The sequence below is a fragment of the Sycon ciliatum genome, chromosome 13, assembly GCF_964019385.1.
Source record: "Sycon ciliatum chromosome 13, ocSycCili1.1, whole genome shotgun sequence".
Taxonomy (NCBI): domain Eukaryota; kingdom Metazoa; phylum Porifera; class Calcarea; order Leucosolenida; family Sycettidae; genus Sycon; species Sycon ciliatum.
In genome coordinates, this window is record NC_088655.1 from 11,530,677 (window position 1) to 11,546,409 (window position 15,733).

The window sequence follows — 15,733 nt, forward strand, 5'->3', positions numbered from 1 at the left end:
TCTCCTGAAACTGCCCCATAGACATCGCACAACAAAATGTATTCTTCCCCATGCACATTCCTGGCACCCATACAGACACGCATTCGTGGAATGCAGATGTTTCGCACAACCAGTGCGATTAATAAGTTTTGTGTCACTGGTACCGGAATCTTGCTCTAGACTGTGCAGCATCGTTCATCGCTGCTAATGCTGTTTCTGCGCTCGTCTTCCTGGGCGAGACTTCTTTCTCAGAGCAACTAGTCTTCAACGCTGTTTATGTCGGCAAAGGTCATGCAGACACGTAGCAGGCTTCAACCGATTCTGGTGGGCTTGATCGCTGTTCTTATCGTGATATATTTGTACGCGGTCCTGCCGTGGAATGTAAGCCGTCGTGATATGGAGCTCAGACGCAGATGGAAGTTCATGCTCACCGCACACCCGCCGGGACAAAGCAATGGAGGAGTGGAGCTCAGGTCAAGAAGTAAAGCGGCTGGCAACGAATCACCTCGTCTCAGTTTGGTTGAAAGCCAAACAGTGCAAGCATCTGGACAATGGTACCGACATGGAAAGCCCTTTCACCAGCTATTCATCAGACAAGTGACGTTTGCATTCAGAGCTGCTCGCCTCACCGGAACTGCACCTCTTCTTCATGCTCAGTTGCTGCGTGGAATCTTTCATTCGGACCAGGAGCAGTACGTTAGTGTGTTTCTGAATGGCAGCCAAGTTTCATTACATCTACAGCTTGGTGTGTTACACGATAGGAATCTCATGCAATATACAGTAGATTCCGACACGATCATCAAAGTCGGTGTGTGGTATGTTGTATGCCTATGTATTATCGAACATCCAGCTCTCCACATTCTGAAACTGCAGGAAGGTGAAACACAGGTTTTGGATCGTTGCCCAAAGCTACAGAAAGCATCTTTGGGGACATTCCCCACAGCACATGGTGTATTGGTAGACTCCGGTATGTATTTTGGAAACGTACTGGACACAGCTAATATGCCTGGTCTCGAACCAAATGCCACGATCAGCCCCTTTGAAGGCGAGGTGTTCCAGCGAGTTCGGATAAACAGAAAGCCTGTTGATTTGCGAAAGGCCGTGCGTGGATATATTGCAGAAGAGTGGAGGACACAGCTCTCCAAGATACGTCTCGACCAATCGATCAAGATCAACAATAAATCACGAAACACAACCCTTAGCGATGTGACATTCCAAAGCTTTCCGGTCGTTTCAGGACTCAGCGACGACCATGCTGGAGAAATTGTGGACATGCTGAGTTCAGTCGTTGCTAAAATGCCCGAACGAGGAATCATCCTCTTCGACATGGGAATCAGCAATAAATCCAAGTTCTTCTTGCAGTCACATTGCAATGTAACAGTTCGAGGTATTCGAAGAGACCTATTTGCTGATATGGTGGCCAACCTTCATGATTATCGGTGGAAAGCCCTTTTGATATACTCCACCTTTCTGGAATTCGATGGCGCTATCTGGGCTGATGCATCCATTCGATTTAAGGATTCCCTGGACCATCTGCAGCTTGTCCGCAACGGCGTTGGATTCATTGGAATGGAAGTACGTAGCTGGTCTCCGTCTGGCTCATCCACACATGACGGTATGCTGGAAGCGTTTGGTGTTCGCCGGGAGTCAGTGGTAAGGTCGCCTGCGGTGATCGGGGGATCGAGTATCTGGTTTAAGCAGGGCGGTGATGTGGCTTCCACAGTGCTGAAGCACTGGCTAGCTTGCTCCATGACAACAGCGTGTATCGCACCAGAAGGCGCCACACTTGGTACCTGCAACAAGACGGAAAGGCTGCCAGGTCGCTATATCGGCTGTCATCGCTTTGATCAAAGTGCCTTGAGCGTCATCACGGAGAAGATATTTCCCAACGGCCAATCGAATGAGCGGTGCATTATACCGGCCCATTATTTGGTTGACATTAGACGCAGGGTAACTGAATATCATCCGATTTGTCTACGCACTGACTTGGGTTCATCTTGAATATCTAGATACTGTAATTGTCTTCAATTCAGTTTCTCTATGCATGCCAAACCAACCACGCATCACAAAAGGAAAGACCTAGTCTGATTGTTCATTTTTCATGCTCAGTTATACTTTAGAAATACATGTAGTGATATCGAAACGAGATGATCAATTTTAAGCGCTGAAGTTTTCATGTCCGCTCGCATGAGACACCCAATCATGGAAAGCTGCCTCGACAATGATAACTAGGCTATACACAGCTCTATTATCGCTCTCATCTAATAATCCCCCCGTTGCCAGTTACGTCAGGATCATTTAATTTATGTTGAAAGTGATTTGTCTCTCCGTTCCTGAGGGACCTCATGATGGCCGATAACATCTCCATTATCCAAGACTTGATGGCAACACCTTTTAATATGCTATTCAAGGCATCATGCACTAACCTTAAAATTAATGATGTTACTATGATTATTAATTTTCTAAGCAGCATTAGCACATTTGAAACCCTATTTGAATTTGCGCATTGATCCTTGAAGGGTGGTGGCGTTCCTACGGATGCGAAAAACTTGGTCTCTAGCCGAGTCTCCCGCGAACCGTGAATTTTGTTGTGAATAGCAGAAACACTAAAGAAAATGAGACTGTAGTGTGAACTGAGTTGTGACTTTCGGTGTTGTCCAGGGAAAGAGCATACACGTGTGCCTATCCCGTCTCTTTGAGTTATGAAGCTGCAGGACGCCTCGCCCCTAGTACGTTAGAAGTACTAAGTTGTGAAAGAATGGGCACTTGTAATGATTGACAATCTAGTAGTGGTGAGAATATTGAATCAACAGAACATGACTAATTTAGCATCAAACTGGCAGAGAGCACTAAAGCATTGCACGGGATGGCCGCAGATTACCTCTAGCACAGTCTTACGGCTCTCTGGCAGCTGTGTGCACAGAAATATGGCACGTTTTCACTGCTCACATTCTAGTCTATTTGGTGAACTGATGGGAGAAAACTCATCTACAACATGTACCGGTATGCAGACCGAAAAGTGCAGTGTGCTTGCGTACCGACTTGTACTGAATTATGCACGAACATTTGTACTGTGATTTTCACGTATTGTGGTCGCGGCCTTATTACTGGGTACGGACTCACTGGGAGTAAGGGTAAACATTATAATGGATGCAGCTACCCTTCGAGGTTCGCCCCTTGTCGGGCATTGGTTGTGAGAGTTACCACCTCATCCTTGCCGTTACTGCGTTATAGGCTATTCAGACTACAGCCTACTGTGACCACGTTTCTACGACTCAGGCGTATTTGATCAGCGATCGTACATAAATTTTTGAAACACGGCTGCATCACCATGGAAATTCAAGTTCAGACGTGATTTTGGCCGTAGTCTGAATCGCCTATTAGGCGCTGCGTCTGCCGCCCTGGCATCACCGGCATACTGGTGGCCTGGCACGAAACTTCCTACAAAAGTGTGTTTCTCAACGCACAGCCGGTTGCGGATGTGCGAACTTTACTTTTTAAAGAGAGGCGCCTTGCGCACTCTCAAGTGGCGTCCTCTTGGGTATACCACTTCTAAATCGAATGTAGTTCATTTGAATCATTTTCATCAGCTCCAAGGCTACATGTATATCTGCAAGACATATTGTTGTTATTATTATTAAAAGCATGTCCGCGTAGATGGCTGGGGTGCCACTTTCGCTTACGCCACTCAGGATTGATGTCTGAAAAGTAATACAATACAATGAAATCGATACATTAAATAATTCAGGAACTCGAATGTGTCAAGATCCAACAAATGATCGGAGTAGGGGGGGGGGGTATAATGGACCTAAAATATGTAGAACAGGTGTAGTCGGAAGATTCTTTCCAGACGTGATGCTGCTAAGCATCAGGTCGTTCAACGTCAGTATCACAGCATCACCTCAGTCAGTTTTGTGCTAATTGTTGCAAATTTTGACTCACCATTATCCTGATTATAATCGTTAGTGTTGAACAAAGTAGATAACTTGTAAACTTATGGTCCTCTCTTTTATAACATTTTTTTAAAGCAATCATTTTATTATTGTAAACTGCAAGTTCTGGGCAGTCGAAAAATGCAACTGATATTTAAAGATTCTTAATTAACCTAATATTTAGAAATTCACAAGAGGGGTGAAAAAGGAAAGGGGAGCAAAACGGAGGGGTATTAACATGTACCACATTGCGATATCACTCCACAGTGCTCACTCGCCAGTGTTGATACACCGATTGTACTATGGAGTGAAATAAATACGAAGAATGGATATGACCGTCTATTCTACGTGGAGAAAAGGATATGTCACGATCAAACCAACTCTGGACTCAAGGAACTATTGCGAATGCAAGGAGGATACATGCCAGTTCCCCTCCGCCTGACATGAATGAAATTTAGTGCTTCGATAAGACATTGTTCATTTGAGAGACCCTTGGGAAATGCCTTCTCAGTGACGACGCTTATGGCACTTTGATCGAAGCGATGACAGCCGATATAGCGACCTGACAGCCTTTCGGTCTTGTTGCAGTTAGGAAGCGTGGCTCCTTCCGGTGCGATACACGCCTTCCTCATCGAACAGGCCACCAAGTGTGTCAGCACTGTGGAAGCCACATCACCTCCCTGCTTAAACCAGATATGGGATCCTCCAATCACCGTTGGTGACGTTGCCACTGACTCCCGGCTAACACCAAAAGCTTCCAGCATTCCGTCATGTGTGAATGCACCAGCTGGAGAATAGTCCCTCACTTCCATTCCAATGTATCCAACGCCGTTGCGGACAAGCGGCAGTTCATCCAGCGAATGCTTATATCGGATGGATGCATCCGAAAAGAGTACGCCGTCGAACTTCAGGAAGGCAGAGTAGACCAACAGTGCTTTCCATTGATAGTCCCGAATGTGTGTCACCAGATCACCAAAGAGATCCATTCGAATCCTATTCACTGCTACGTTGCAATGTGACTGCAAGAATATCTTCTTGGCATTGGACATACCTATGTCATAAATGATGATTCCTCTTTTGGGCATTGTAACAGCGACAGAACTCAGCATATCTTCGATTTCTCGAACATGGTTGCCGCTGACTCCGCCAATGACCGGAAAGCTTTGGAATGTCTCATCGGTGAGGTTGGTGTTTCGTGACTTTCTGTTTACCTGGATGGGTTGGTCTAGACGGATCTTGGAAAACTGTTTCCTCCACTCCTCCGGGATAGATCCACACACGGCCGTTCGCAAATCGACAGCGTTTCTGTTAATCCAAACTTGGCTGTACACCGCACCTTTAAATGGTTTGATCATGGCGTTAGACGCAAGACCAGGCATATTAGCTGTGTCCAATATGTTTCCAAAATACACACCGGAGTCTACCAATACACCAAGTGCTGCGGGGATTGTCCCCAACGATGCTTTCTGTAGCTTTGGGCAACAATCCAAAATCTGTGTTTCACCTTCTTGCAGTTTCAGAATGTTGAGAGTTGGACGTTCGGTAATACATAGGCATACAACATACCACACACCGACTTTGATGATCGTGTCGGAATCTACTGTATATTGCATCAGATTCCTATCGTGTAACACACCAAGCTGTAGATGTAATGAAACGTGGCTGCCATTCAGAAACACACTAACGTACTGCTCCTGGTCCGAATGAAAGATTCCACGCAGCAACTGAGCATGCACAAGCGGTGCAATTCCGGTGAGGCGAGCAGCTCTGAAGGCAAACGTCACTTGTCTGATGTATAGCTGGTGAAAGGGCTTTCCTTGTCGGTACCACTGCCCGGACACTTGCACTGTTTGGCTTCCAACCAAACTAAAACGGTGTAATCCTTTGCTAGTCGTTTTACTTTCTTGCTGACTATTCACTGTCAGAAGGTTGCGCTGGCTGGCTGGACGTATTTCAGGACGCTGCTCACTTCGGTCTCGGCGCCGCGGGATCCATTCCGACCTATGAATTGTTACATTTGCCACATAAGCCAGACACGGAAGCAGCAGTAGCAATGGCCAAGCATGGGAAGTGCGCATCATCCACAGACGACAAATTCTATCAGATACTTTCATCTTTGTACTCTCTAGCAAATCACAATCGGGCAACCTTTTTGAAAGGTTGGGAATTCGAAAGTTCGAAAGGCCACTTTCTGGAACAGTTCAGTGGTCAACGGATGCAGCCTGAGATTGCTAACACAAAAAAGTCAGGGGTTAGCTGATGGACCTTGCTACCAGGGAGTTTCATGCAGCTACAAACCTTAGCATTACAATATTTCCTTTCGACGTTTGCGTCGCGCTGGATTGTGCACGAACATCCACACGGTACGACGGAGTCGTATAAATAATTAACCTTTCTTCGACTCCCTAATCCACACACTTCATGTATTGTAGATCTACACTACGAGTGGTCCACTGCGCCATGCGCTCGATCGCAGCGAAAGTACTTTTCGCCGTACGTACATGTACATTGTATAACTCGCTGTCGACTGTTCCTTTTCGCCCAGCCCGGCCGACATTACCGGTGCTGTAACCGTTACATCTTCTTCTGCCTTCCTAACACTACACACCTTGTACGCGCCTATCGCTGCACAGTAGAGCTTGTGCGCGCCTATCACTAGGCTATCAGTTGCACAGCTTGTGCGCGCCTATCAGTTGCACAGGTTGAGCGCGCCTATCAGTTCCACACCTTGTGTTACTTCTAGCACTTACTAACGGTGACTTACTATTCACGGCTACCCTTAGCACCTGTTATTCTACTTTACTGTATAAAACAGCTTCTTTACTAATAAAGTGACGATTATTCCTCAACCGACTTAGTGAGACGTTTACAGGTGCGAGTGCATGCTTCTGCAGTTCTGGTGACGATCTACAGATCGCTGCACTCTGCAGCAGTTTCCACTCGCTTCATGCCAGCTCATTTCAGCTCTTGAGCGCCAACTGCGCGTACGTACATGACTATCGTACATGACTATTGTCGGCCTACTTTTTAAAAATAATCAATAACTGTCTTAACATGTACCAAGCAACAAGGCTAGAGTTATCGTGTGTTTGGATTGGTTTGGACGCCTGTTGTACCTGGCTTTGTACTACATGTACCTGGGAGAAACATTACGGCAAATCGGAGGTTCAACTGAGACCCTGTTCACCCAGGAAGAAGAAAGCAGGCAACCACCGGTATTTTGCTCCAGCGATTCATTTTCCAACTAGAGTTTTTACACCCAGCGGATGATAGCGTCGTGTCTGGCTTTGTAACAATTACTACCTGGTAGAAACATCGTGGCAAGTAGGAGGTTCAAGTAAAGACTGACCGTCACACCTTGCTGCCGGACCGACCGCTACCTCGCGCTGTCCCCACTTGCGACTCCGTTGCTCGCTGCCGTTGAACGTAGAGACAACCCGGCCGAGCGTGACGAAAGCAGAAATGAGAGGCGGAGATCTGTTGCTCGGGAGTCGATCTACACCGGAGGGGACTCTGCGGGAACAGTCGACGTGGTGCGTCTCTGCATGCCTGCGCGGTTGACTGGCGAACTGCCCAAGTGTGAAGTACATGTAACTACAGTCCATTCATGCGTGTGTGCACTCTTTGTAACTTGCTTTTGCTGCACTGCACGCTTGGTACTCTACTCTACATGACTTTCTTTCACTTTGTTTGGTGGCTCGCCAAAATTCTTAAACTATCACCTAGCCGTTAGAAAATTAGTGTTAGCAGCTCGTGATTGGATTTCTCACCTGCCATTTTCTTGGAACCTCCGGCACTGTGTTGCTGGAGAATAGGGCTTGAAAGTGCTACGTCACAGCATAGCAACAATTTCAAAAATTCAAAAACTGGATCCACTTGGATCCAGTTTTCGTATGGATCCAAGCAAATTTCAAGCGGTCTTACCCACAGCATGGTGATGTAGCCAGTGAAACTGACTGATTTGGCTACTGGGGGCGGGGTTACAACTGGTGGCGAAATAAAAGTCACACCTTCATGCGACATGAGTGGGTTGCTATGCACCCACATACTTAGGCAATAGTAAAGTCACACCTTAGTGGATCCAAAAATAGAAATCTGATGTCAACTTACTTACTACTCCCTGGCCGTTTTGACGTCATCACTTTCAAGCCCTATTGTGACTTCTCATTCTCACACTTTGCCGGTAATCTTGTGCCCATGTTTTGTAGTATAAATCTGACCATCTCCACCAGATATCATCCTATTCAATATCACCTTCTCTGATGAGCCTTATGAAGGCGAAACAGCTGTCAGGAGGAATTTCAGTATCTACCTGCAACCCTTCCTTGTATGGCTGTTGGTGTGTGTAATGGCTACCGAGGGTAGCAGTGAGTAGCCCTTTCCCAAAGGTGCTCGCCCTTTTTGGCCCTTTTTGGAAAAGCCCGTTTCTTTCGCCCTTTATTGCGTTTTTTAGCTTTTTTAATAGCTGAAAAAGTGCTAAAATCTGTTTGCTCATGCATGCGATCACAGTTTCTTTTTTTTCTTTTTTTTTTTTTTTTGACTTGTCCAAAGTTTATAATACCAGAAAAATAATAATATGTAGCGCAAAATAAAGAGAAGGAAAATAATAACCGGTCAAGCGCTAAATACAAACAGAAGAAAAAGAAATCATAAGCCAATACGCGCTAAACTGCGCTTAAATTATAATGAAGGGAGAAAAACTGGAATCCGCGGAAATTATAACATACAAAATGATACAGAGAAAAGGGGAAACAGACAGGTTGTCTACAGATGACACTCGGAGACAGCAAGTGTGGCAGAATATGCATGAGGGTCATACCTGCTCGACTTGTGGCGATGCCCACGAAGGCATGCCACGGCCGCCTTCACGAGAGCAAAGGACAGCTGGGCTCTGATCAAAGCCATTGCCACAGAGAAAGGCTCACCATTCTTCTCAGACTTGATGCCTGCAATGCGGCCAAAGAGAGTGGAGGCTGCCTCGATCACAGTTTCCGAGTGCTCGAAGGGCCTTGGCACGCCGCTTTTTTTTGGGGGGGGGGGCAACAAGTTGGTGAAGATTGTACCTTACGCGGTGTACACAATGCTGTAAAAAGTGGTTTTTTTTACTTTATTTCCTGTTTTGCCTTTCGTGGACCCATAAATGGAAGAGTGCGTATTCATTTCTCAGCTTGAGTTCATATCTGAACTTGTATCATGGCTATGCTTCACTGAAAAATGAGCACTTTTTGCCTGTTTTCACTGAAAAAAGAGCACTTTTTTCAGCATATTTTGTGGGACGCGAAAAGCACTAAGTGCGAATTAAAAGAGCACCTATGGGAAAGGGCTAGCAGTGAGTCGGCTGTGAGAGCGCATGGAGGAGAGGAGAGGAAGCGTTCTTTACGTTTTATTGGCCGAATAGTACCGTTCACCATTTGAAATAATACTAATAAACAGTGTTTTTTGTGTTGTTTCGTTGTTTTGTTATTGTTTTTCTCCTTTTGAATTGAGTTTTATTTTTAATTATAACAAACTTGATTTGAAGTTTTTTGGTTTGGGTTTGAAATTCTTTATTTTACACATGCATTTTTCTGATTTCTTCTCCAGTGTATGATTTATTGCATTTTTAAACCGTTGTGTTAATTTGCCCGTAAAAGAGGCTCTCGACCATAATAAACACAGTTCGTATGTATGGGCCTGATGGTTGCGTGAGCATGAAACTTAAAGTAGCAGCAAACAAGCCTTGATTGTCCTTGTTGTTCTGTTGTGTCTGTAAACACAGTTCGTATGTACCCCAAATGGAACATAATGGGGTTAAACGCATCTGTCTGCAGGAATAAGTTGGGTGAAACTGCATTCGAATCTCATGCACGTATAATGGATAGCACCTAGTAGTAGGGGCTATCTGGACAGATTCAGAGACGGGGGAAAGTTAAGATCCAGTAAATTCATCAATTTTTATGCACTGAGAGTCAGTGCATCTACATGTATGTATTTGCAACATTCAGCCAAACTTTTCGATCACTGCCTAACTGGTCTCCTTCTTGCAGGGACATGCTGATCAAGTTTAGACCAGATCTGATGTTGTCAACCCAACGAGTAACAGGGCAACCACGCGGTTTCTTGATATTGGACGTTGTTTTAGGAAGTTACAGGGCCGTGCACGATGTTGACTCTGGACCTTGGCGGACGACGTGACCAAACCCGAGGAGGCGCCTACGACGGCAATTGCGCAAGCACTGCTGACGGGTTCTTGTTTTGTCTGTTCGTAGGGCGCAGTGTTGCAAATTCTGCTGGGAACACGACACGGAGGATGCTACGCAGTTTCCGTCGGTGCCAGGTGTCTCGCCTGTTACTCAACGCTTTCGTCAGCGTCCAAAGACCGCAGGGTGATGCGTCCAAACGATCGTTCCCAACGCTCGATTCGCAGCAGCAACTCGGTGTGATGATTATGTCGTCGGCTGATCCCAAGAGAGAACCAAGGAGCTTTGTTGTTTTCCAGGAGTTGTCGTCTCTTTGCGCTGTTATAAATTGAGTTTTCGATAGAAATAATGTTTAAGATTGTCCTCGGCATACGTTAGCTCACAGTCTGCCGAGATTGCCTCCACGGCAGACCTCCTGTTGTCATGAACAATGGTGTCATCCGCGAACTGCGTGGATGGAGCACAGCCCTATGCTTGGTTACTGGTTAGAAAGCGCTTTAGCTCAGCAACCCTCCCTAAAATACTGGCTAAGCTGGAGTAATCACGTGGTTCACCAGTACAGACAGAGCTTTTCTCTTTCGATTTCCACCATAATTGTGCTCAATGTCGAATAAACCACTGAAAAACTGCACGGAGTTCACGCACCAGTACTAGTACTAGTAGTACATGAGCCGCACAGGTCCATGGACATTTTACGTATCTAATATTGACTGAGTACGAGGTCAATATAGGAAATAAAAGCCGAGTAAAAGACCGAGGCGAAGCCGAGGCCTTTTACGAGGTTTTTATTTCCTATACTGACCAAGTACGAAGTCAATATTAGATTTATCACGACAAACAGTCCGTATTTCAAATTCCAGAACGATAACCTCATGAATTCCGGTTTTATGATTGCACAACCGTTGCACCACGGCCTACTCATGCAGTGACAATGCTGCACTAGGCACCGTTCAACTGCGCAACCCCTAAGCAGTCAAATATAAGCAGTCAATATAGCCCTAAGGAGTGAAATATGCAGGAATATTTGACTGCTTAGGTATGGCAAAAATCTATGCGAGTCAATACTAAGGGAGTGATAATACATGTTATGTAGCTGGGATTTGTTTCGTTAGATGCCTCGTCTGAGGGTACCAGGTTCAAGTCCTGCTTGGAAGCGGAAGGATTTTTTCCAGCCGTGCTGCGACCCACAGTTATTGGGAAATCGTGGCCTGGCACGAGGTAAACATGGATGCAGTGAATGGGATTTTCGGTCTTTGACCACATGCAGGTGAGCTGATGTACTCACCTCCCACCGCTTTAGGAGCTGCATCTGCGCCTTGATCTTTGAAGGGTGGTGGCGTTCCTACGGATGCGGAAAACCTCTATAACTAGTATAAGAGAAACCGAGTCTAACGCGAACCGTGAATTTTTTTTGCCCCGTCTCACTCGCCACTTGGCTCTTTGTGCAGGTATCTACTGTTGAGCTATCGCCGCACTGAAAAGCAGTGAAAACACCTCTACCCTTTCCAGTGCCATTCCAATGAGCTATTGATCATGGCCGTGCGATGTTCCGTTCCAGTTAGTTATGGTTGTTGTGTGTACTGTGTGTGTAGTGATCTATCCAGAGTGCACGATAATTATGTGCACTGTACACAAACTATAGCGTACTGTATACATGTTAAATAAAGTATGCTCGTCATTGCCCAAACGCGACCGGGTCTGCATCATAAATCCGAGCTACACCTTTTGAGCAGTCGAAATCGCACCTGTACATCATGTACAATAGTAGCATGTAAATATCAAAATGTAGTAGTAGTAGTAGTAGTAGTAGAATTTATTATTTTACTAGGGAACTCCCAACAGGCGTTGCCTTTTTACTGGGAACCCTAGGAATGACTTGGTGCTTGTGACAAATGCAGAAAGGGGCTTAGCTTGACGACATCCAGGTGGAAGCATGTTCCATCTGTCTGCTGCCAAAAATGAAATAGCATTCAGGCCGTAACGAGACGTAGCTCTGTAGTTAGTGAGCAGGTGTAATGGGTAGCCGAGTGGTAGGCGCGGTGAAATCAACAAGAATTACTTTTATTCTAGGGCAGGGATACTACACAGGCACTGCCAGGCAGGCATAGTTGGATGGTCACTACATGCGCTGGTCAACCTTCCAGTACCGACCCATCTTGCCCAGCACGCATTCTTTCTAGGTTTTTTCTTGCGTGCTTCGTTCCATCAGCTTCCATAATGTAGGTTCTCACTTCCTTAGTATTGACTCACATAGATTTTTGCCATACCTAAGCAGTCAAATATTCCTGCATATTCACTCCTTAGGGCTATATTGACTGCTTATATTTGACTGCTTAGGGGTTGCGCAGTTGAACGGTGCCTAGTGCAGCATTGTCACTGCATGAGTAGGTGGTGGTGCAACGGTTGTGCAATCATAAAACCGGGATTCATGAGGTTATCGTTCTGGAATTTGAAATACGGACTGTTTGTCGTGATAAATCTAATATTGACTTCGTACTTGGTCAGTATAGGAAATAAAAACCTCGTAAAAGACCTCGGCTTCGCCTCGGTCTTTTACTCGGCTTCTATTTCCTATATTGACCTCGTACTCAGTCAATATTATTATTATTATTATTATTGTCTCTTTCCCTCAAAACCAGTCAATATTTTATGACTTGGGGCTCCCCGCGTGCTAGTTTGTACGTGAAGTGCGTGGGTTACAGTGAGGGCTGCGTCCCACCCGCCTGTGTGGATTCACAGGAAGTGTGAGTTACGAAGTCTGAAGAAAACGTTGAATGGTCTCTGCTTGGATGACGACTACACCATAGCTCAGTGGTTAGAGCATCGCTGGCTACAAGCGAGGGTCCCTGGTTCGAGTCCTGGTGGTGACAGTCAATTTTTTCTTCAGACATTTCCCGTTTGTCTCTTTCCCTCAAATTTGAGGGAAAGAGACAAAAAAAACAGTCAATATTATTATTATTATAGACAACGAGAAGAAAATCAGCCAGTACGGGAGATGTGGGTGTTAACCAACCATGGTGAATAAAAGAAGAAAAGTAATGGTCAAGACGGAGAAGCATGGGAGGGACAGGTGATGGTGAATCTAGTGAGCAGATTTAAATGCGTCCAGGGTACTGGCATTGCGCGTAGTAGCGGGCAGCGCAAGCCAAGCAGAGTAAGCAACAAAGAGTGGAGAGCGTACAAGGGAGGACGTTTTAGCCAAGGGGAGGGCAACAGAGCATCTTTTCTGGGAGCCATCTGTGATTCGGAACCAGTTATACACGTTAAGATGAGGAGGATGTAGAGCTAGTTTAGATTGTGAGCAAAGGTGCAAATTAATTTTTGACGGTGGGTCGACAGTGGGCAAGCATTTGCAAGGACATACAGGGAAGCAGAAGAGTAGAGAGGGGGTAGACTAAACAGGATACGAAGAAGTTTTCTATGGTGGATTTCGAGATGCTCAGCGACAACCGAGGACAAGCCACACCAGCTAACAGCAGCGTACATGAAAAGAGGCAGCATGTACAGTTTGTAAAACAAAATTTTACATTTGAAAGGAAGATGGAAACAATGGGGACGTATAACACCTAGGGCAGAGCTTGAACGGCTGCAAAGAGCATCAATATGGAAAGACCAAGAGAGACGATCATCAAGCATTATTCCCAGGTGTTCATGGTTGGAAACAACCTTTATGGGTTCTGGGAAATTAGGATGGTGTAAAAGTGACATGGATGAGATTGGGGGGAGGAACATTATTTCGGTTTTAGTCAGGTTGGGTCTAAGTCGCCATGTTTGCATCCTGCGTAGGACACTGCATATCTGATAATCTGAGCCGACACTCGGGTACAAGAGCCGCTGCTGAGGACGAGGATGCTGACAGTAGGGTTGTAAACTTGTATCATCAGCAAATAACGAGACACCTGGGTCTAGACTATAGAGGGTAAATCATTTACGTATGCTACGAACAAAAGAGGTCCAAGTATGGAGCCTTGGGGAACTCCAGAAGACATTAGATAGGTAATGGCAGTTTAGCTATGGAGTCTACGGTTGCAAATCGGCGATGCCAACCTTCCTGGATATTGTTGGTTCTGTGATCTCCACTGGCCGTTTTTTGTGGACGTTCCACCGCTAAGGATGAAATAAAAGGCGTTGTTCTGGTCCCATTAGCTCTTACTCGTAGACCGCCGATATGTAGTATTAAAAGTCTCAAAGTAGGTCAATGAACATGGTCGGCTGAGAGAGCGCAACGGTGGTGGTGATGAAGTGGACCCAGAATAACAATGATAATAATCAAAAGTAGAGGTGCTACTAATTGTACAGTTTTTCGATTTTGACAGCATGTTACTACGCGTCCTCGCCTTGTAACATGCTGTCAAAATCGAAAAACATGTTAAACTACCAAGCAAGGCTTCTGTATATAATTGTACAGTGTAGTACTCATACTAAAAGTATTGAAGGACCGTAATAGCAAAGTCAAAGCGATCGGAAAAATAGTGGCAGCCCATACGACTGCCACATATACCGAGCCACGCACCACGCGCGCACAGCCGTGGTTGTTATAAGAGAAGCCTGGCCATATCACCAACGGCCCGCGAGTATCCGCGGCGTGCGCGCGTGTGAGTTGTGCGTGGCCCGGTGAGCTTCCCTGGCGTTGCTCGCACAGCTCTCATCCACACGCATCCAGACGCCCGTCGCGAACCAGCCGACTGGACACGCACACCTGAGCTGTGCGACGCAACTCCAATCTGATACTCTGTTGGGTAGCGCTTTTATACCGTTCCAGGCTGCATATTCGCACCGTAGTGACCTAGCTGCACGAACGTTGTGCATATACACTCATTGCCGAACGCCATGCGTTCGATCGCAGCAAAAGTACTTTTGCTCGGCACATACAGTCATGTATAATTCGAAGTCAACTGTTCCTGTTCACCCTGCCCGGCGGATAATACCAGTGTGTGTTTTCTGTGCATGCTTCTGGTGTAGATCTGCAGATGCGGAGATCGCTGCACTCTCCAGCAGTTTCCACTCTCGCTTCATGACAGCTCATTTCAGCTCTTGAGCGCCAACTACAAGTACGTGTAGATGACTATTGTACACGACTATTGCCTATTGTCGGCTTACTTAATATTAACTGTCTTACCAAGCAACAAGGCTAGAGTTATCGTGTGTTTGGATTGGTTTGGACGCCTGTTGTACCTGGCTTTGTACTACATGTACCTGGGAGAAACATCATGACAAATCGGAGGTTCAACTAAGACCCTGTTCACCCAGGAAGAAGAAAGCAGGCAACGACCGGTATTTTGCTCCAGCGATTCATTTTTTCAACTAGAGTGTTTACACCCAGCGGAGGATAGCGTCGTGTCTGGCTTTGTAACAGTTACTATATGGTAGAAACATCGTGGCAAGTAGGAGGTTCAACTAAGACCAGGAAGAAGAAGCGTCCAACTACCGGTATGTTGCTCGAGCGATTCATGTTCCAACTTTAGTTTACATGTCCTGCTCATCTACAGTTCGAGATGAGCCGCTTTCCCTGCTGAAAGCACAGCCCCATAATAATAATAATAATAATAATAATAATAATTAGTGCAATTAGGAGTATAATCGATGCAGACATGGCCAGACAACAACGAGTTCATGGAATTTTTAAGGATTTTTTATGTTATT

The 15,733-nt window shown here is 45.7% G+C and overlaps 1 protein-coding gene across 1 annotated transcript; it reads right to left on the bottom strand.

Moving 5' to 3' along the window:
* Positions 1-4,282: 4,282 nt before the first annotated feature.
* On the bottom strand, positions 4,283-5,290 carry LOC135829184 (uncharacterized). The gene has a single exon (XM_065341587.1). It carries the CDS (start codon positions 5,288-5,290, stop codon positions 4,283-4,285), a length of 1,008 nt encoding a protein of 335 aa, XP_065197659.1.
* Between the last annotated feature and the right edge of the window lie 10,443 nt (positions 5,291-15,733).